The sequence below is a fragment of the Oryctolagus cuniculus genome, chromosome 14 (genome assembly GCF_051225735.1).
Source record: "Oryctolagus cuniculus isolate XC-2025 breed Fujian yellow rabbit chromosome 14, ASM5122573v1, whole genome shotgun sequence".
Lineage (NCBI taxonomy): Eukaryota > Metazoa > Chordata > Mammalia > Lagomorpha > Leporidae > Oryctolagus > Oryctolagus cuniculus.
In genome coordinates this window covers 90,148,550-90,171,643 of record NC_142880.1, presented here as the reverse complement: position 1 = coordinate 90,171,643, position 23,094 = coordinate 90,148,550, and the positions used below count along the sequence as shown (strand labels likewise).

Below are 23,094 nucleotides of genomic sequence, written 5' to 3'. Positions count from 1 at the left end.
ATATTTTCTGATAATTATAATATTTGTGAACTGAGATTCCTCTTTGGGTTACCAACACTATTAGAATGCAAAACAGCGATTTACATTATAATGCAGATTTCAACTTTTTCATGCACAAATACAACACCACATTCTCAAATATAGTCATATCACCTTGGTTTCTCAAGGTGTTATGTACAGGGTACTTGTTCTTGGCACATAAATGAATCTTCCTAACAAATCTATGAGGAGGCATAATTACTATATAGTTGAATGAGATCCACAGTTTAACTGGTTCAAGGTCATTAGAGAGTAAGTGATTTGAATGCACACAGAATGGTCCTGTAATCTACATTTAATAACTATGGTAGATTAACTATGCTATATTATCACTTCTTTACTGATTTTGGCCATCCTCAACTTATGAATAACGCTTGTGTTCAAATTTCATTTGTAAGTTAACTGCTGAATAACACAGGACTTGGGAGCAGTGTTGACTCAGTGGGTTAAACTTCAGCTTGCAATGGCTGCGTCTCATATTTGAGGGCCAGTTTGAATCCCATCTCCTCTGTTTCCAATCCAGTTCCCTGCTAATGCATGCTGAGAGGCAGCAGATGATGGCTCAAGTGCTTGAGCCAACGCCGCACCCACGGGAGATCTGGGCGGAGATCTGGGTGCCTGAGTTCAGCCTGACTGAGCCCTAGCTGTTACGGGCATTTGGGGAATCAATCAGCGGAGGGAAGATCTCTCTCTCTTTCAAATAGATAAATAAAACAATAAATCAAAAACATAGGATCTGGGTTGAAACACAGTATTGTCTATTCCATTAGGCTGATATGAAAATTAAATTAAAAAACCCATATAAACTGCTCACTCAAAAATTTTTGTCTTCCCTTTGAGTCCAGAGAAATAATGTTATAAATGGTAGCTGGGATCCCAAAGTGGCTCACTCCAGCCTTCCCAAATCCTAATTCCAATATGGAACCCAAGCACCATTAATGTTTACGCTTCCAAAGGAACAACAGGAACTCTGGCTGTAGTTGTTAGGCAGCTCAATCTCCAATTATCATGAAAAACAAAGATAGAAACCGTATGAACACATTATACCTGTGAGCAGGGACATTAGGATTTCAGGTAGACTTTGAGAGTTCTGACGGTAACTATTTATTTATTTATTTTTTCATTTTTAGAAGATTGATTTACTTATCTGAAAGGTGGAGTTACAGAGAGGCAGAGGCAAAGAGAAAGAAGTCTTCCATCTGCTGGTTCACTCCCCAAATGGCTGCAACAGCCAGTGTTGGGCCACACTGAAGCCAGGTTTCAGGAGCTTCACTGGGGTCTCCCATGTGAGTGCAGGGGCCCCAGGACTTGGGCCATCTTCGCTGCTTTCCCAGGCCATTAGCAGGGAGCTGGATTGGAATCGGAGCAGCTGGGATTCAAACCAGCACCCATCTGGGATGCTGGCGCTGTAGGTAGTAGCTTTACCCACTATGCCACTGGGCTGGCCCTGGCTTTGTTTCTTAAAGGTCAATTCCTCAGTGTTAAGCATCAAGTAGGTTGCTTGCTAAATACTGTGCTGAGGACTGTACAGTAAACTAGGATCACTGAGTAAAAATGCCACTGACTGTCATTAGTACACCTATCTTGTTACTATATCATGGCTACATATTAATCAGGGGAAATGAATATTAAATATACAAATTACTATATGGGGCCGGCACGGTGGCACAGCAGGTTAACGCCCTGGCCTGAAGTGCTGGCATCCCATATGGGTGCCGCTTCTAGTCCTGGCTTTTCCTCTTCCGATCCAGCTCTCTGCTATAGCCTGGAATAGCAGTAGAGGATGGCCCAGGTCCTTGGGTCCCTGCATCTACGTGGGAGACCCGGAGGAAGCTCCTGGCTTCTGGCTTTGGATTGGCGCAGCTCTGGTCATTAAGGCAATTGGGGAGTGAACCATCATCAGATGGAAGACCTCGCTCTCTGTGTATTCCTCTCTGTGTAACTCTTTCAAATAAATAAAATAAATCTTAAAAAAAATTACTTTGAAAAGTTCAAAAGTAAACGTACCCCAGCAGAATACTACTAAACCTATTAATGGCTGGCCATTTATTGAGCCAGCCATTGTAAAAAGCACTCTGCAGGGGGCTGGCACCGTGGCTCACTTGGCTAACCCTGCACCTGCAGTGCTGGCATCCCATATGGGCGCTGTGTCTAGTCCCAGTTGCTCCTCTTCCAGTCCAGCTCTCTGCTGTGGCCCGGGAAGGCAGTGGAGGATGGCCCAAGTGCTTGGGTCCTGCACCCCATGGGAGACCAGGAGGAAGCACCTGGCTCCTGGCTTTAGACTGGTGCAGCGCTGGCCGTGGCGGCTATTTGGGGAGTGAACCAACAGAAGGAAGAACTTTCTCTCTGTCTCTCTCTTTTTCACTGTCTATAACTCTACCAGTCAAATTAAAAAAAAAAAAGCACTCTGTAAGTATTTAGTTTTTCTTCACACAACTCTGAGATAGATTCTCATACAAAAAGTGGAAAACTGGAGGCACAGAAAGACGCAGTTTCTCACACAGGCTGACACAACTGCTAAGTGGCACAATCAGGACTTTTCATTCAGGAAGTCTCATTCCAAGTATCTTTGAAAGCTAAAGCAGCAAACTGTGTAGCTTAATCAAGTTTTGTGTCAAAAATAGGATGGATACTGTGACACATTCACAGGTAGTATATGTGCATGTGTACATATACAATTTTTAGCCACCACTTAAAAAAATAAAAGTGTGCAGGAGCCAGCATTGTGGTATAGCCAGTTAGGCTACTGCGTGCCAACGTCAGCATCCCTTATCAGAGTACTAGTTCAAGTCCTGGTTTCTCTGCTTCTTAGACAACTTCCTGTTAATGCCCTGGAAGCCGCAGATGTGTGATGGCTACTAAGTGAGCAAGAAGTGGACATTATCTACAGTATGGATATGCTGGACAATGGGAACCCAGTACATTTCGTCATTCTACTAAGAAGAGCACACAATTTAAAACTTGTGCATTTAAGTGGGAGTTTAGTTTAGCAGTTAAAATGCCTGAGTGCTACAATGGAGTACTTGGGTTTGATACCCAACTCCTGTTCCTGACTCTAGCTTCCTGCTATTACTATATATTGTAAATATATAAAATACTTAGAAGTAGCATTGATGGTTCAAGTAACTGGTTACCTGCCACCCATATGGGAGATGCGAATTGAGTTCCTGGCTTTTGGCTTTGGCCCTGCCTGGCTCTGGCCACTGTGGGCATCTGGAGAGTGAATTTGCAGAGGAGAGCTCTTTCTGTCTCTCAAATAATTTTTGAAAACCTCTTGATGGGCACCAGTTCAAGTCCCAGCTGCTCCACTTCCAATTCAACTCCCTACTAATGCACCTGGAAGATGGTCTAAATGCTTGGGCCCTGCCAACCACATGGGAGACACATATGGAATTCCAGACTCCTGGCTTTAGCTTGACCCAGCCATGGCCGTTGTAGCCATTTGGGGAATGAACCAGCATATGGAAGACCTTTCTTTCTCTGTCTCTCCCTCTCTCTGTCACTCTACCTTTCAAATAAATTTTAAAATAAATCAAAACAAAACCCTCATGACTTATTTCTGAAATTTTCTACAATTTCAGAATTTTTGGACCATGGTTGACTGTAGGTAACTGAACTATCGATAAGTGGGGACTACTGTATGTCTATTTTAAGTTACAATGTTGAGTATGATTTCATTTCGTAAGTAAGAGAAAGTCACCTATATCATGTTATGTGAGCGTATCACCTAGTTACCTTTAGAAGAAGAAAACTGGAGGCTGTTTATTGCACTTCTGATGTCACCGGAACATCCTTGACAGAGTGACTCTAAAGAACTTCTATCAGGGACAACCACTTTTCTTCCGTTCTAAAATGAGAAAACGAAATTAAAAACTATTTTCTTGTAAAAAAACTTATTTTCTAAACTTAACAGGAGGATATTAAATTCTTTCAAACTCAAATGCTAAGGACCTCCATTTTGAACACCAGTCTGCCTGTGAAGTATATAAGTGTCAATGACTTACCATAGTCCAGCATATCTTTTTTTTTTTTTTTTAAACAGGCAGAGTGGACAGTGAGAGAGAGAGACAGAGAGAAAGGTCTTCCTTTGCTGTTGGTTCACCCTCCAATGGCCGCCGCAGCCAGCGCGCTGCGGCCGGCGCACCGCGCTGATCCGATGGCAGGAGCCAGGAGCCAGGTGCTTTTCCTGGTCTCCCATGGGGTGCAGGGCCCAAGCACTTGGACCATCCTCCACTGCCCTCCCGGGCCACAGCAGAGAGCTGGACTGGAAGAGGGGCAACCGGGACAGAATCTGGTGCCCCAACCGGGACTAGAACCCGGTGTGCCGGCGCTGCAAGGCGGAGGATTAGCCTAGTGAGCCGCGGCGCCGGCCTAGTCCAGCATATCTTAAACACAAAATAAAACAATTTAGCAAGCAAAAATCTGAGAAACCTAAGGCATTTACATGAAAATCCCCACAACGAAGTTTAACACATTAATACTGTCTATTGATTTTTTTTTTTTTTTTTTTGACAGGCAGAGTGGACAGTGAGAGAGAGAGACAGAGAGAAAGGTCTTCCTTTGCCGTTGGTTCACCCTCCAATGGCCGCCGCGGCCGGCGCGCTGCAGCCGGCGCACCGCGCTGATCCGATGGCAGGAGCCAGGAGCCAGGTGCTTTTCCTGGTCTCCCATGGGGTGCAGGGCCCAAGCACCTGGGCCATCCTCCACTGCACTCCCTGGCCACAGCAGAGGGCTGGCCTGGAAGAGGGGCAACCGGGACAGAATCCGGAGCCCCGACCGGGACTAGAACCCGGTGTGCCGGCGCCGCTAGGCGGAGGATTAGCCTAGTGAGCCGCGGCGCCGGCCCTGTCTATTGATTATTAAAAAGCCACAATTGAGGGCAGACATTGTGGCACAACAGCTTGAGCTACTGCCTACAATGTTGGCATCCCATATGAGTACTAGTTCATATTCTGGTTACTCTAGTTCTGTTCTAGCTCCCTGCTCATGTGCCTGGGAAAGCAGCAGATGCTTAAAGTGCCTGAGCTCCTGCCAGTCACGTGGAAGACCTGGATGAAGCTCTTGGCTCTTGGTTTTAGTCTGGCCCAGCTCTAGCCATTTGGGGAGAGAACCAGGAGACGGAAGCATTCTCATTCTGTCTCTCTCTCTAACTCTGATTTTATGTTCTTCAAATAAATAAATGAACCTTAAAAGAAAAAGCCACAATTGTATCAACTCATACTTAAAGCCCAAGTACTGACTGGCATTTATGGCACAGTGGATAAAGACTGCCTGCGACACCAGCACCCTGTATGGGCGCCAGTTAGTGTTCCACTTCTGATCCACGCCCCCCACCCCCCCACAATGGCTGGGAAAGGCAGCGAAGCATAGCCCGAGTGCTTGGGCCCCTGCAACTGCACCCCCATGGGAGACCTAGATGAAGCTCCTGGATCCTGGCTTCGGCCTTGCTCAGTCCTGGCTTTTGAAGCCACTGAGGGAGTAAATGAGCAGATGGAAGATCTTTCTCCCTCTGTATCTCTGACTTTCAAATAAATAAATCTTTTTTTTTTTTTTTTGACAGAGTCACAGACAGTGAGAGAGAGAGAGATAGAGAGAAAGGTCTTCCTTCTGTTGGTTCACCCCCAAATGGCTGCTATGGCCGGCGTGCTGCGCCGATCCAAAGCCAGGAGCCAGGTGCTTCCTCTTGGTCTCCCATGTGGGTGTAGGGGCCCAAGCACTTGGGCCATCCTCCACTGCCTTCTCGGGCCACAGCAGAGAGCTGGACTGGAAGAGGAGCAACCGGGACTAGAACCCGGCACCCATATGGGATGCCGGCCCCACAGGCAGAAGATTAACCAAGTGAGCCACGGCACCGGCCCCCAAATAAATAAATCTTAAAAAAAAAAAGTTTGTAGGAAATGCAATTAAAAGTCAAAAAAAAAAGTTAAATACTTAAGATATTTCTACATTTTAAAAAGAAACTATTAATTCAAATGTATGTGTATGCATGTGTGTGTATGAGATATGTCACACATCACACCCTTGGTAATACAAATATAAGGAAAACAAATTTATCTACCATTCCCTCCTTCAGAAATTCCCAGTGGTTTACTGACAAACGACTTAAGTTTAATTCAGGTTATTGTTCATAGATCATCTCATTTCAGATCTTGTAAAATTGATTGTAACAGAAAAACATATTATACTATAACTCTTTATGTCCTGTTAGCCTCCTCAAGTCCCCAACTTTGTCACAAGTATTAGCATTTTAGTGTGTACCTTTCCAGACCACTTTCTTTACACATATATCTACAGTTACACACAGTACTATACATATACATACAGTTCATTTTTTTTTTTTACTATTTTATCATTTATTTTGTCACAAAAACATTTTGGGATCCATGCATATTTTCCATGAATTTTTTGAAGACCTTTCTTTTTTTTTTGACAGGCAGCGTGGACAGTGAGAGAGACAGAGAGAAAGGTCTTCCTTTTCCATTGGTTCACCCCCCAAGTGGCCGCTACTGGCGCTGCGCCCATCGGAAGCCAGGAGCCAGGTACTTATCCTGGTCTCCCATGCGGGTGCAGGGGCCCAAGAACCTGGGCCATCCTCCACTACACTCCCGGTTCACAGCAGAGAGCTGGACTGGAAGAGGAGCAACCGGGATAGACTTTGGCGCCTTGACCAGGACTAGAACCCGGTGTACCGGCACCGCAGGTGGAGGATTAGCCTATTGAGCCGCGGCACCAGCCGACCTTTCTTTTTTTTAAAAAAAAACTTTTATTTAATAAATATAAATTTCTAAAGCACCTGTAAACCATCCCATCTCCTAATCCCTCTCCCAGCCCATTCTTCATTAATATTCATTTTTAATTATCTTTTTATACAAAAGATCAACTTAGTATATACTAAGTAAAGATTTCAACAGTTTACACCCACACAGAAACACAAAAAATAAAGTACTGTTTGAATACTAGTTTTACTGTTAATTCGCATGGTACAACACATTAAGGACAGAGATCTTACATGGGGAGTAAGTGCACAGTGACTCCTGTTGTTGATTTAACAATTGACACTCTTATTTATGACATCAGTAATCACCCGAGGCTCTTGTCATGAGCTGCCAAGGCTACGGAAGCCTCTTGAGTTCACAAACTCTGACCTTATTTAGACAAGGCCATAGTCAAAGTGGAAGTTCTCTCCTCCCTTCAGAGAAAGGTACCTCCTTCTTTGATGGCCAGTTCTTTCCACTGGGATCTCACTCACAGAGATCTTTCATTTAGGTCTTTTTTTTTTTTTTTTTTTTTTTTGCCACAGTGTCTTGGCTTTCCGTGCCTGAAATACTCTCAAGGGCTTTTTAGCCAGATTCAAATGCCTTCAGGGCTGATTCTGAGGCCAGAGTGCTATTTAGGGCATTTGTCATTCTATGAGTCTGCTGTGTATCCCACTTCCCATGTTGGATCATTCTCTGCTTTTTAATTCTACCAGTTATTATTAGTAGACACTGGTCTTGTTTATGTGATTCCTTTGACACTTAATCCTATCTTTATGATCAATTATGAACTTAAACTGATCACTTTAACTAGTATGATGGCATTGGTACATGCCAACCTACTGAGATTTGGAGTCCCATGGTGCGTTTCTAGCTCTACCATTAGGGGTAAGTCCAAGCGTACAGTTCACTTTTTAAACACAAGATTAAGTATATGTATTATTTTATTATTTAATTTTTAAACTTGATACCATTGATTGTTAAGGTTTCTATGTTAGTATTTTAAAATTGATTTCATTTTAGGGAAGGCATTTGGCTTAGCCTGGGATTCCCAAAACCCCTATCAAGAGTGCCTGGGTTTGAGTCCTGGAACTGCTCCCAATTCCAGCTTCCTGCTAATGCACACTCTGGGAGGCAACAAGTAAAGGCTCAAATACTCAGGTCCTTGAGAGAATCAACTGAGTTTTGGGCTACCAGCCAGGGCTGGGTCAGGCTAAAGGTAGGAGTCTGGAACTCCTTTTGAGTCTCCCATGTAAGTGGTAAGTTCCCAATGTACGTATTAGCAGAAAGTTGGAATGGAGAGTGGAGCTGGGACTTGTTCCCAAGCACTTCAGTATAGGATGCAGGCATCCTGAATGGTGGTTTAACCCACTATGCCACAATGCCTGCTCTAGGTTAAAGAAATTTTTTGACATGTCTTAAGAGAATAATAAAATTTTCTAACTATAATAACCACAATAACATGTCTCCAATTTCTCTATTTTATATAACACTATTCAAGATGGGCTTTCTATTACTGTGATGGAAGACTCAAATTAATCAGAGGCTTACCTTATTAGCTTCTATAGTTACTATTCGATTAAGAAACTTCATCATAATTGTTGGTGCCACAGGGTTAAAACTGAAAGTTTTATAAAGAAAGATGGTGGTTAAATGATTAATTTTTAAAATTCAAGATATAAACATTGCAAGCAGAAAATTCTTTCTTACCTAATATTTGAGATAGAACATTCCTCTTGAATTTCTTTGGGAAACAGTAACCTATGATTATTATCACCACTGACACTGTCAGAGATTATAAATACAAGAGGACATCGGCCAATCTGCACATATTTTCTAAAAATAGTAAAATATAGCAATGTTGAAATTTAGGGCACTTTCCATTTAATTTGAAGTTTTAGAATACTGTACTGTACTGAAACTTACCTTAGAACTTCATGTAAACTAGGAGAATCTCGATAAAACTGGTTAGGTAAATCCTATTAAAAATACAGGATGAATAATAGCTGTTTTATTCAAATTCAAATTTACTTTCAGACTTATTTTTATCAAAACAGGAAGAGATTTTATCTATCCAGTATATTTCAACTGGACCTTTCACAGAAGTAAAGAGAAATATAAAATAGCTAATATCCTAAACAGTAGTAAACATCAAGAAGAATCTTGATTTTCAGATTTCTTAGGGTTACTTTATCATTTACAGTATCTTTACTGAAAAGTCTTTTGCCAAGTATTTCCTATGCTTTATTATACATAAGTCATTAGCTATTTTATTCATGGTTACTGAAAATACTTTAGATTTCTATGTGACAAAGCCTCTGTATTTTACCACTGTGGCTGCTATGAGAATACATCACATAAGATATATCTTATAGTTCTTTATTCAACAGCTATAGCAGGATTTTAAAAGTTGTTCTTACTTCTACCAGAATTATCTTCTTGTTAGTTCTTAAATCATCTCCAAGCATTTGTAGTTTGTTATACTTTGTTGCTCTCAATAGAAACTCTTTGAAAGCTGCCAACTGAGATTGATATGGAAGCAGAGGGAAGCTTGATTCTGCAAATGAAACATATTAAAAATGAAAACACCACTTTCATTTTTAATAAATTTTATAAACATCAATGTTATACATATGTAGACAAAGCTACTACAGAAAGTTCATAGAAAACAGAATTAAAAGATAAGTTTATTTTGGTGCAAAACATTTTTGAAATCCATGCCTATTTTTTTCATAATACAAATTTTCTATGTATTTTGGAAGACCCCCTCATATCATCTGTGAGCTTCAATTTTTTTAATCACAATAAACTTATCTTTTAATTCCACTTTCCACAAACATTTTGATGTACTTTCATATACAAATATATTATGTATGCCTGATGCACCAAAATGCTGTTGACTATTTTCTCTCTTTTTTTAAAGACCTATTCATTTATTTGAAAGGCAGACTTACAGAGGGAGAGACAGAGAAAACTTCCATCGACTGATTCACTCCCCAAATGCCTGCAAAGACTGCAGTTGGGCTTGGCAGAAGCCAGAAGCCAGGAGCTCCATCCAGGTTTCCCACATGGGTTCAGGGGCCCAAGTAGGTGGGCCATCCTCTGCTGCTTTCCCAGGCATATTACAGGGAGCTGGATCTGAAGTAGAGCATCAGGGACTAGAACCAGTGCTCATACGGGATGCTGGAATCACAGGTGGCAGCTTAAACCTGCTGCACCACAATGCTCAACCAATTTCTAATGATGCAACAAAATTATTCAAATTATAAAATAGGATATTCATTTCAAAAGACAAAAGTTAACATGGACCGAAGTAATTTTTCTATACCAATGAATGTAGTAACACAGAATTAACTACTTCAGAATGTAACTCTAAGTATAACGTTCATATAATTGGTAAAAGCATTTATGACTTTGGTCTATATAATGAAGATTCTCTGAATGAGTGTGAGCGTAGAATTGAAATCTCTGCAGCCACAAAGGTTAACAACAAAAACAGAAGGATTAGTGATCTTGGGAATAAAGGAAAAAGACATGTTTCAGATGTAAGACTAATACAGAATTATCAGATTGTCAAAATTAATGTTATGATTTAGGAAACAGGGAAAATTCCAGGCATAGCCTGAGGGTATACATAGCAAAGACACACGGTATGCATGGGGCACATTAAAGAGCTCAGAGAAAGGATCTTGAAGACTTCACATTCAAATAAAACTGTACTTTTGTATATCCCTTTTCTCTTACAAGTGACCTAGATCTGGCTATCCCCGGTTTAGGCAGCCATTGGATCAGTAAGAAAAACTAAGAAAGGGGGCCGGCGCTGTGGCATGGCAGGTAAAGCCACCACCTGCAGTGCTGGCATTCCATGTTGGTGCTGGTTCGAGTCCCGGCTGCTCCACTTCTGATCCAGCTCCCTGCTATGGCCTGGGAAAGCAGTATCAGATGGCCCAAATCCTTGGGCCCCTATACCCACGTGGGAAACCAAGAAAAAGCTCCTGGCTCTTGGCTTCAGATCAGTGCAGCTCCAGCCATTGCTGCCAATCAGGGAGTGAACCAGTGGATGGAAGACTTCTGTCTGCCTGTCCTTCTCTCTCTGTGCAACTCTGACTTCAAATAAATAGTCTTGAAAAAAAATAAGAAAGATAAATTCATAGTGCTAGAGAATACAAGTATATTTTCACATGAAGTTATAATATACCCTTAAATTGGTACTATTATTATTTTTTTGATATTCATCCTAAAATCTCCTTCCGCTTATGGAATGCATAAAATATGTTCTCTTTCTATGAATAAAAATAAAATCTCCTTCCAAACTCCAAAGACAGCCTTTGCCCTATACTTTGATTTTATTTGATTCTAACAGATATTTATTAATCTAAGATATTTTGTTGGGAGCCGTTAGTTTAATGTATCTTTTTTTTTTTTTTGACAGGCAGAGTTAGGCAGAGTTAGACAGTGAGAGAGAGAGAGAGAGAAAAGTCTTGCTTTTTCCGTTGGTTCACCCCCTAAGTGGCTTGATTTACAGTTAAATCAATAAAAGCTCTTATTTACATTGCTAAACTCCCAGTCTGAACCTGGAAAATAAGTGTAGAAATAATGCAAATGGAAGAGCTTGTTATCTTAATCCTCAAAGAATCCCATCCTCCTCTACACAAGCACCCCTCCCTTCCTTCACCTAAAATTACCTCTCTCTGAAACCTGAAGTATAGGAGACAAATGCATTTATACGGCTTCATCTGCAAGCTCTACTAAGCCCAAGTTATTTCCAATATTCCCATTATTTCTACTACCTTCAATGGAAACCTTACCAGGATTAAACATCTCTTTGAAATCATCTTTTTGGAAGTCTGATAAAACTGGATTAATCCACTCTTGTACATGAATACCATGTTCCTTTGACAGTATTTTTATAGTAGCCGTCTTTCCACATCCAGGAGGACCTGTTATTAATAAGATAGATCCACCCTAAAACCAAATACAAACAGTAATTAAAAATTAAAATCACTGGAATGTTGTAATATTTCTGAGTTTAATATCTAGATGTTATTACTTCAAAAATATTTAATGAAAATCTGGTACAAGAAGGCTAAATTTCACATTTATGCTAGTTAGAATAAAAGTTTTAGATAAAATGAGAGTTATCTTGTTTCTGAATTTTAAGCCCAGCTTCTGATAATTCCTCAACTCTTGTCTGATGTCCTTTCCTACTAAGATGAGTTGTAACAACCAAACTTTGGCTAAATTAAGGAAGTAATGTCTGAAACAAAGATTTTACAGGTTACCTGAACTCATAAAATTTAATCTTAATAGAGATCTCTCACTGAGTACTATTTAATATTCCAAGAATATTCTTGGGGCTGGCACTGTGGCATAGCAATTAAAGCTGCTGCCTGTAGTGCCAGCATCCAATATGGGCACTGGTTTGAGTCCTGGCTGCTCCACTTCTGATCTAGCTCTCTGCTATGGCCTGGGAAAGCAGTAGAAGACAGTCTGGTGCAGAAGACCCAAAAGAAACTTCTGACTGCTTCTCTCCCTCTCTCCCCTATTCTGTATTTCAAATAAATAAATAAATAAATAAATCTTTTTTAAAAAGAAAAGAAGTAGGGGCCAGCATTGTGGTATAGTTGAGTTGGTAAAGCCACTATGTACAACCGTAGCATTCCCATACAGGTAACAGTTTGTGTCCTGGATGCTCCAATTCTGATCCAGCTCCCTGCTAATGGTCTGGGAAAAGCTGTGGAAGATGGTTCAAGTGCTTGGGCCACTGCCACCCAAGTGGGAGCCCTGGATGAAGCTCCTAGCTTTAGCCTGGCATAGTCCTGGCCGTTGCAGCCACTTGGGGAGTGAACCAGTGGATGGAAGACCTCTGTGTCTCTCCCTGTAACTTTTTCAAATAAATAAATCTTTAAGGGGCGGACACTGTGGCAGAGCAGGTAAAGCTGCCTCCTGGGAAGCTGGAATTCCATATGGGCCCTAGTTCGAGTCCTGGCTGCTCCATCCACTCTGGATCCAGCTCCCTGCTAATGTGCTCGCGAAGGTAGTGGAAGGTGGCCCAAGTCCTTGGGCCCCTGCACCCATTTGGGAGACCCTCAGGAAGCTCCTGGCTTCAGCCCTTGCAGCCATTGGGGAAGGAATCAGTGGACAGAAGATGTGTCTACCTCCCTGTCTCCTCTCTCTAAACTTGGCTTTTCAAATAAATTTTTAAAAATCAAATCAAATAAAAAGGTTATGTATTGATTGGTTGACAAAAAAATGTGTCTCATTGCTTACAGAAACCTAATTATGTATTTCTTTTAGAAACATGGTTCAGTATTTGCTAATTCAGCAACTTTACACTTATAAAAAGATCATTTTTAAAAAAGAAGAGGAAGCTCACTCACGGGAACAGTGTATTTTTCTCACATAATAGATTTAAGTGTGTTTTCTGACACAGTGGGTACAGCCACATAGAGAAAGTTTTGCTTCCCCTAAGAGAACTAGAAGGTAATCTCTTATCAGAACACTAAGAAAAGAAGACTTTTGTTAATCTCCCCATTGTCTGCACTGTATAATACAGTTATACTTACTATTTTAAAGGAGAAAAGTTGCCTTGAAAATTTAAACTCAGCAAATACTTGACCTTTTGAAGTTTAGTCTGACCACTGATAAATCTAGGTATCACCAAATTTTTAGAAGAATGTCATAATTACTGACATAATTGAAACTTTGGTAAAATAATGTATGATTGGTTAAAGTCCAAATCTACAGAGGGAAATGATTCTTAAAACTATACAGAAAATACTTCCCCCAATACCTATATATGTATACAAACATCTGAATTTATTCAGTTGGTAAAATAATAAAGCTATGTAGGTTTAAAACATGATAGTGGAGACCAGCACTGTGGCTTAGCAGGTAAAGCTGCTGCCTGCAGTGCTGGCATCCCATATGGGCACTGGTTCGAGTCCCAGCTGCTCCACTTCCAATCCAGCTCTCTGCTATGGCCCGGGAAGGCAATGGAAGATGGCCCAAGTACTTGGGTCCCTGCACCAGCTTGGGAGACCTGGGAAGCTCCTTGGCTCCATATTGGCACAGCTCTGGGCATCGTGGCCATTTGGGGAGTGAACTAAAGGATGGAAGATCGATCTCTCTCTCTGCCTCTGTCTCTCTGTAACTCTGCCTTTCAAATAAATAAATAAATAAAAATCTTAAAAAGAATCAATAAAACATGATAGTGTTCATAAAGAGATACTGAGTGATAAAACACAGTGAACACTAAAAAATATGTTAGCTGAGCCAATAAAAAACAATGATCAAAAGCTTGGATGAAAGAGGTATGTCAGAGAAACTGCCCAAGAATTTATTACTCAGAAAAGTAACAGGGATTTCTATAAACCATCAGAGGAATGCCAAGACTGACACTGAAAATCCATCATGAGTATCCTATCTTGACCCTAAACCAAAGGGTTTAGAGCCAGAGCCAGAAAGAAAGGAGCTTGATTCAAGAGAGAAGGATATGTTCCCATCAAATCAAAATAACTCCTGTAACTCAGTTGAAAATTAAAGGGAAGCCCTCATGCAAACAATGGACTTCAGGTGTCAGTGACATGTCATTTTCAATACATGTAGCATTTTGTAGGTTTTTTTTTTTTTTTTTGGTGACAGGCAGAGTGGACAGTGACAGAGAGAGACAGAGAGAAAGGTCTTCCTTTGCCTTTGGTTCACCCTCCAATGGCCGCTGCGGCCGGCGCACTGTGCTGATCTGAAGGCAGGAGCCAGGTGCTTCTCCTGGTCTCCCATGTGGATGCAGGGCCCAAGGACCTGGGCCATCCTCCACTGCACTCCCTGGCCACAGCAGAGAGCTGGACTGGAAGAGGGGCAACCGGGACAGAATCCGGCACCCTGACCGGGACTAGAACCCGGTGTGCCGGCGCCGCAGGTGGAGGATTAGCCTATTGAGGATGTTGATAATGGAGAAGTCTATGCACATTTAGGGACACACCATATATGAGAAATCTATAATTTCTGCTCAATTTTGTCATGAACCTAAAACTGCTCTAAAAAAATAATTAAAATGCTAAAGGAAATTATTTAAAACTTATCTTGTCCTAACAGTTGAAGCTGTATTTAAAGGTAATTAAATAGCTCTAGCTATTGATGGCAAATTTTCATCAAAAGCTGCTACTTAATGATTGTAGGAAAGCATCATTTCATAACCTAGTACAGTAAATGATGCAGGCCAAGGCTGAAAATGGAAGCTAAGGGAAAAGCTGCTGAGGAACTGGGCACCCTCAGCTACCACAGCACTGCCCCATAGGCCACATGCTGCTGGCAAGAGAAAGCTCCCCTATTATGAAGAAGTCTGACCACCTCTTCCCCAGTCTCACGACCAAACTCAAACTTAGCAGGAGAAGCATCTATACTTTCTCATGGGACAAAGTACAAAATACCCACCATGCCTTTTTTTTTTTTTTTTTTTTTGACAGGCAGAGTGGACAGTGAGAGAGAGAGACAGAGAGAAAGGTCTTCCTTTGCCGTTGGTTCACCCTCCAATGGCTGCTCCAGCTGGCGCATCGTGCCGATGTGATGGCAGGAGCCAGGTGCTTCTCCTGGTCTCTCATGGGGTGCAGGGCCCAAGCACTTGGGCCATCCTCCACTGCACTCCCGGGCCACAGCAGAGAGCTGGCCTGGAAGAGGGGCAACCGGGACAGAATCCGGCGCCCCGTCCGGGACTAGAACCCGGTGTGCCGGTGCCGCAAGGCGGAGGATTAGCCTATTGAGCCACGGCGCCGACCCCCACCATGCCTTATAAAGTATTCTTACAAAAATGTTCAACTTGTGGGGGTGAGCATTTGGTCTAGCAAGTAAGACACTCACTCTCTATCAGAGTGCTGGTGTTCAAATCCTGCTACTGGCTCCCAATCCAAGCTTCCTGCTCATGCGGACGCTGGGAGGGCAGCAGTGATGGTTCAGACGACAGGATTCCTGGGACCCACATGGAGAACCTGGATTGAGTTCCTGCTCCTAATCTCAGCCTTGGCCCAGCCCTGGCTGCTGCATGTAACTGGAGAGTGAGCCAGCAGATGAGAGTTCTTTCTTTCTGCCTCTCGATTTGAGTTTTACACATCCTTGATTCAAAATTCAGGATTATAGCAAAATCAAGAAAACAATCTGACAAATCCAGAATGTGAGATATTTTTTTTAAAGATTTATTTGAGAGGTAGAGTCAGAGAGAGAAAGAGAGAGAGAGAGAGAGAGACTGAGAGAGGTATTCCGTCTGCCGGCTCACTCCCCAGATAGCCAGCCACACGGCCAGAGCTGGGCCAATCTGAAGCCAGGAGCCCAGAGCTTCGTCCAGGTCTCCCACGTGGGTGCAGGGGCCCAAGGACTTGGGCCTTCCTCCACTGTTTTCCCAGGCCATTAGCAGGGAGTCGGATGGGAAGTGGAGCAGCTGGTGCTCGAGCTGGCGCCCATACAAGGAGCTGCTGCTCATACAAGATGCTGGCGCCGCAGGCAGAAGCTTCACCTGCTATTCCACAGCAGCAGCCCCAGAACGTGAGACCTTTTACAAGTCAACTGCTATACTCTTTTCAATAAGTCCACGTGTCGGGTAAAAACATGGCAGAGGGGACTATTACTAGATTTAAAAAAAAAAAAAAAGATCTAAGAGATATGGCAATAAAATATGTGTGTTCCTTGATTAGATACTGGTTGAATCAAACCAGCTGCATAAAGCATTTTGGGGAAAACTGAAATAGTATGCACATGAACTGATCAACAGATAATATCAGAGCATGGCAGTTAATTTGCCAGAATCATGGTATGTAAGTGTGCTAGGAAACACTCGTTCCTTTCTAAATTAAAGAAAGGAAGTAGGACAGACGCCTGGCTTGGCAGTGAACTCACACTCACACTAGAGTGTCCAGGTTTGACTCCCAGCTCCTGACTGCAGCCTCCTGCTAAATGCAGACCCTGGAAGGCCGCGGCGATGGCTCATGCACTTGGTGCCTCCCACTGACATGGGAACCCTGGACTGAATTCCAGGTTCTCTGCCTCGGCTCCACCCCAGCTCTAGCCACTGTACACATTTGGGAGTGAATCAGCAAATTGGAGTTCTAATAAATAAATAAAATTAAAAATAAAGAGTATGACTGAAATGCCTTCAAGTTTATAACTTACTTTAAAATTTCAAACAGTTAAGGAGGTATGGAGGACATTGGCATTGTGGCTTGAATATCTGATTCAGCTCTTGCTAATATGCATGGGAAGAGAGTAGAAGATGTCTCAAGTATTTGGGTCTCTGCCATCCATGAGGGAGGCCTTGATGAAGTTCCTGGCTCCTGGCTGTGGTCTGGCCTGGCCCTGACAGTTTCAGCCATCTGAGATGCATGAGCCCACTCATCTCAGAAGATGGAAGATCTCAGGCCAGCGCCGCAGCTCACTAGGCTAATCCTCCGCCTGCGGCACCCGCACACAGGGTTCTAGTCCCGGTCAGGGCGCCGGATTCTGTCCCAGCTGCCCCTCTTCCAGGCCAGCTATCTGCTATGGCCCGGGAAGGCAGTGGAGAATGGCCCAGGTCCTTGGGCCCTGTGCCCCATGGGAGACCAGGAGAAGCACCTGGCTCCTGCCATCGGATCAGCGCGGTGCGCCAGCTGCAGCGGGCCGGCCGCGATGGCCATTGGAGGGTGAACCAACGGCAAAGGAAGACCTTCCTCTCTGTCTCTCTCTCTCACTGTCCACTCTGCCTGTCAAAAAAAAAAAAAAAAAAGATGGACGATCTCTTTATCTCTTTCTGTTTCTCTGCCTTTCATGTAAGTATATTACGAATACATGAGTACTTTCACTATTCTGTTTTTGCTGTTTCAAAAGTTTCAAGACAAAGAAGTTTAAAAAGACAGATTGGAAGAAGAAAAAAATATTCTACCTTGGGGTTTGAGTAAATGTGAAATTGGGAAGTGAAACAAAAAACACCAGCCAAAAATAAACTGATGACGGCCGTGTTAGTCTATATTTAGGACAAAAACTAATATGTATTTTGCCTGCTTGCTTTGGTATGTAATAATCTGATGTGTTAAATATATGAGTGCCTTACCTGGTTTACTGTACCTTTTGCTGATAACAGGACTAAACACAAAAGAGAGGCACATTTAAAGGGGGAAACTCAAACTGTCCAGGTGAGGTCATAACTAGTAAGATCAGGCAGCTTTCTCCTAAAGCTTATGTAGGCTTACCTGAATAAAGTCATCCCCAAAGATCAATTTCTCATGACACTCTATAAAGCAGAGAAACATACGATGCTTGATATTTTTAAACACACTTCTTACTTAATTACCTGTTTTGGTTGCCTTTCTAAAACTTGAGCTTTTAACCAGGTTTCAACTTCTTCAATTTTCTTTTTATGTACAGCAAGTTCATGCTAAGATAAAAATTTCAAGTTTAACATATATTGTTAACATAAATAAAATTTCAAGTTTAACATATATTGTAATAAAACAGCTCCTTTAGATTACACTTGAATTTTTCATATTATTATGGAAAAATTGTATTTTAAGCAGATACCATTATGCTAATTTGGGCCAAGTTTACAATTATAATTTTCAAAGAAAATCTAGAAATACATTTTGGGAAGGAAATAGGGAAAGAGTATGACATTTTACAAAATGAAAGAGATCAATTCTAGGTCGGGGTTAAGTTAACCTTAAAACAAAGAACAAATGATACAACTTCAGAACGACTGTTACACACACAAAATCCAGGAAATATTATATTTTTCTAATTCATTACACATAAAGAATCTTATGAGTAAAAAAAAAAATCTGAAAACATACATCTCTTTCCTTCCCACCCACTCTCATCCACCTTGAAATGAAACTACATTGACATGTTTGCTGTTACTTCGTACCTGAGTTTCTGGTTTGTATTTGTCCACCCATGACTCATTTTCAGATAGATATTCCTTTGAATTTTCTAGACCATAAATCGGTTCTAAGGAAGACAGCTTTCCTTTTTTTCTAGTTGGAAATTTGCTACTTTCTAATGTGGAAGACACATTTTTTCTTCTATGAGTTGAGTTATTCACACCTAATGATGTGGCAGTAATAGTGGAGATGCCTGAATTCTCCAAACAATCATCAAATGATGGGTCTACCCAGTCTGTTACCTGAAAAAAAGAAATCACACAAATATTATAATATTTTATGCATCTATTCCCTATATAACTGGGTTAGTCTGGAAGCAAAATATTCATATCCTTATAATATTTAAAATCATAATCTCAGAAATTAGTTCTTTAAATAAAATTGGCTCTATATGTATTAGATATTTCCCACTTTACAGTAAGTGCAAACACACACTTGTCTACTTAACCAAGCTAATGATGAATACTACATAAATAATGAAAACTTAATTATTTTTATTAGTTGTAATCTTCCCCAAATAAAGAATAGCATACTTTTTTAAAGTACTCTTTAGGGGCCAATGCTGTAATGCAGCAGGTTAAGCCACTGTCTGCAGTGATGGCATCCAATACAGAGGCAGGTTCAAGAACCAGCTAATCCACTTCCGATCCAGTTCCCTGTTAACGTGCCTGGGAAAGCAATGGAAGATGACCAAGTGCTTGGCCCCTGCACTCACGCAAGAGGCCCAGATAAAGCTCCTGGTTTCTGGCTTTGGCTTAGCCCAGCCCTGGCTTTTAACTGCCATTTGTGAAATGAACCAGTGGATGGAAGATCTCCTCTCTCTAGCTCTGACTTTCAAATAAATAAATCTTAAAAACAAAATCAAAGCTCTTGAGACTGACAATTTTTTTTTTTAAATTATTTATTTGAAAGGCAGAAATACAGAGAGACAAGGCAAGAGAGAGAGAGAGAGAGAGAGAGAGAGAATCTTCTACATCTTCTATCCACTGGTTCGCTACCTATTGGCAGCAATGGCTGGGACTGGGGGACTGGGCCAACTGAAGCCAGGAGCTTCTTTGGGGTCTCCCATGTGGGTGCAGGGGCCTAAACACTTGGACCACCTTCTACTGCTTTCCCAGGCAACAGCAGAGAGCTGGATCTATAGTGGAGCAGCCGAGACTTGAACAGGCACCCATTTGGGATGCTGGCACTGCAGGCGGTGGCTTTACCCGCTATGCCATAGCACCAGTCCCAGAACCATTTCATACATCTAAATACTCCAATCAGCTTTAAGATTCTGTGAAGGGATGGCTGGGAGGGGAAAAAAAGACTTTGTGAAGATTTAAGCTAAGAAGGCTCTAATCTGTAATTATGACTGGGTTATATTTTTCTTCAATGCATGAAGCAACAAGTATTTTAATATGTGAGGCAGGTTTTCCAGGGAAAATGAAATTTTCCATTCAGAAATGCTTAGATAAAAGTACTGGGACAACAGGGCAGAAAAATCAGAGTTATTCTGGTTTGCAGAAGCGACCTCTCTACATCATTTCCTTGCATAATTTCTTTTTCTGCAAAATCCTTTGTAAGTATATATAGAAATACATTGAAATAAGCAGTTCTAATCTAACTACTAAAAAGGTTTTTCTAGTTATTAAGTGTTAAAAGGAATTTTCTCTACACTAACACTGACTTTGGATTTCCTGCCTGGCTAACAAGCAGAATCGAGATTGCATTTTCTGCGGCAGGCATTTAGCCTAGTGGTTAAGATGCCCACATCCCTTATCAGAAAGCCTGGTTCAAGTCCAAGCACCAGCTCGAGATCATCCTAAGAGGATGCCGGGAGTCAGCAAGGACAGCTCAAGTAGCTGGTTTCTGTCACCACCTGGGAGACCAGTATTTAGTTTCCACTCCAGGCTGCAACTGTCCCTCCCACCCCACCCCCACGACCAGTGCTGCACGTTTTGGGTTGTAAATCAGCAGACGGAAGTTTTGCCTTTCTAAATCAGAAAAGAAAGATTACGTTTTCCTTCAAAAACACTTGGCACAGTTGGTAGCTATTTTTTTAGACAATGCTCCTCTCTGGGAAAAAAAGAGCCAGAAGTCAGGGTCAAAGTAGGCTCTGAGGAGGCAATTTGGGATTTTTAAGTAGTTTATTTTAAGTATTTTACAAATGCTAAGTCACACTTCACTCTTCAGACAGAGGGATGGAATATTATCAGCAGTGGGTCACTGGGAGAGTTTCACAGTCACGGCTACCTGGTTCATTTTCCTCTGATTAAAAGGTCGTTGGTATTATAATCGTGGCACCTCTCCCGTATTCAAGAGTACTCAAAGATAGTAAACCCATTGGTAGCAACTCTGATTTGCCCATTACTTATCCATTTTATAGTTGTATTTTTTACATAAATGTGAATTCCAATCTACTGGAAAAAAGAATCAGCAAAATTGATAATTTACTTAAGATCAGTGAAAATGAGAGATACTACCACAGAAACAGCTCCCATGCAGGTACACTGATGCTGTCTGACCCCACGCCCTCCCACACCCTATCTTTCTGAGAACTGACACGCACTGGGCGACGAAGTACAGCCTGGGGTTCAGCTGAATCACCAACCACCATTCCTGTGTCTCTTTCTTCTATGCTCTTTCATTCGAGAGCTTTTAGCCTTTTCTTTGTGACTGGGCTTGCAAACACTTTTTCAAAATTAAAATTGTGCTTTTGGGTTCAGTTGTTCCAGAACTTATTAACAGATTTGTTTAGATCACTAATTGCAAAAAAATGGGCACCATTATTCTGACAGCAGTCAGTCATTAAGAGCATGTGTAAAAACACCTAATTCATTTAGGTAACTATCACATGGCCATTTTAGTGTGACATACCTTTGTGGAAGACACCTTTGGTCTAAGAAAAGTGTTTGACATCATAAATCTTAATAGTTCCCATGCGTAGTACACAATCTGTAGCACAACAAAGTATAATTCACCTAGAGGAAATAGGAAAAACTCACTTCAAGTCAAGAACTGTAAGCACAGTTAAGTCGATACAACCAACAACATAACAACATCAAGGCTCAAGAACTAGTGAAAGCAAGCGTGGTAAACAGGAGAAAAATCAGAACGTTAAAACAAGTTAGAGGAATCTATCTGTGGTTTTCTATGAGAAAACACAGCAACATATTTGGGTGCTGACCTTTCCTCAAAAAGAAAAATCAGGCAATTCTGAGAAGTTTTTAACACCAAAAATTAAACTATTCCTTTACTCCAATCCGTTGCAAGCTATTACATCTTCATTTCTAAAATTTCAAAAAAGGCAAGATCCAGTGAATTCAGACATATCAGTTACTTTGAATAAAACATCTGAATCTCACTGTCAGTTTTTCTAGAACTTCATTTGAGCACGCCATCAGAAAACGTCTTGGCATCACTGTTTTCCGATTTGCGTAATTCGTCAATACTGATGCAAAGCAGTGAATTCAACCATTTTAGGGCCGCCAGGAGGAACGATTTTCAAGGCCAACAAACTGTACCCTGGGAAGGTGTACTGGACTATCTGAGGAGGCACACTTCCACACACTGGCAGTCATTCACGTCTGAGGGTAGACCGCTATCAGCAATGCACAGTAGCAAAAAAAAAAAAAAAAAAATCGATTCAATGTAGCCGACAGTCAGCACTGCAGCCGCTCATTGAAAGCGAGACCGACAATTACCTCCTTGGAAAAGCAGGTAACTGTCAGCGACGATGCCCGTTTCCTGAAATTAGATGTCAGAGGCAGAAGAGACGTTCAGGACCATCCCGAGCCCACCCACCACCACCCCACGCGCTGCACAGCCGGTCCTGAGCTCAGACATTCGTTCAGCGCCATCCTGCAACCAGCCGGCAGCCAGGCTGAGCTCGTCGGTCCCCGCTCCAGGCCGGGGCACCGCAACCCCGTCTCTCTCGTCCCAGGCGGGACGGGAGGGCATGGAGGCAGAGATGGGCTCGCGCGTCCAGGACACACACAGAAAACACCGCCACAACCGCGACGGCCTTACTTTCCGGGAGCCGCATTCCCCTCCCTCGCGGGCGGAGAGGAGCCAAGGAGCGCGGGGCCGGCTCCGGTGTTGGGGTGGCCACCCGACCCTCCCCGGGCTCGGCACCGAGCCTCTCGGGGGTCCCGCCTCCCGGGGTCCTTCCACACCCGTCGGCGCCTCGGCGACGCGGCGCGAAGGGCGGGGGCCCCAGGCGCGCGAGCGACATAGGCATCCAGCGCACTGCCTGACTCAGAGCGCGCAGCGAGCTGGCTCCCGGCCTCCATTCACGCCACGGAAGCGTGTCACAGAAGCCCAGGGAACCGCTGGCGGCGGCTGGGACTGCGGAGCTGGGCCGGGAGCGGGCGCCCGGCACGGCCTCGAGGACCCCGCGGCCGCCGGCGCTGGCGCTGCCC

General features: G+C 42.6%; 1 protein-coding gene across 4 annotated transcripts in view; it reads right to left on the bottom strand.

Annotated features, from left to right (window-relative positions):
• Positions 1 to 23,069, bottom strand: part of RAD17 (RAD17 checkpoint clamp loader component) — a 40,232-nt gene extending 17,163 nt beyond the window's left edge. For 2 of the 4 annotated variants that reach the window (XM_051853422.3, XM_089313243.1), the window contains exons 1-11: positions 22,703 to 23,063; positions 22,378 to 22,420; positions 21,551 to 21,654; positions 18,676 to 18,933; positions 18,106 to 18,189; positions 11,603 to 11,759; positions 9,215 to 9,351; positions 8,721 to 8,773; positions 8,505 to 8,630; positions 8,346 to 8,415; positions 3,775 to 3,886 (exon numbers count right to left, since the gene is read on the bottom strand). In XM_051853422.3, coding sequence (XP_051709382.3) covers positions 3,775 to 3,886; positions 8,346 to 8,415; positions 8,505 to 8,630; positions 8,721 to 8,773; positions 9,215 to 9,351; positions 11,603 to 11,759; positions 18,106 to 18,189; positions 18,676 to 18,933; positions 21,551 to 21,595 — 1,042 coding nt within the window. In that variant the 5' untranslated portion in view covers positions 21,596 to 21,654; positions 22,378 to 22,420; positions 22,703 to 23,063. Of the gene's footprint in view, positions 1 to 3,774; positions 3,887 to 8,345; positions 8,416 to 8,504; positions 8,631 to 8,720; positions 8,774 to 9,214; positions 9,352 to 11,602; positions 11,760 to 18,105; positions 18,190 to 18,675; positions 18,934 to 21,550; positions 21,655 to 22,377; positions 22,421 to 22,702 lie in introns of all 4 variants that reach the window. The other 2 variants (XM_089313242.1, XM_051853421.3) reach the window with 2 other exon arrangements.
• Positions 23,070 to 23,094: the final 25 nt, after the last annotated feature.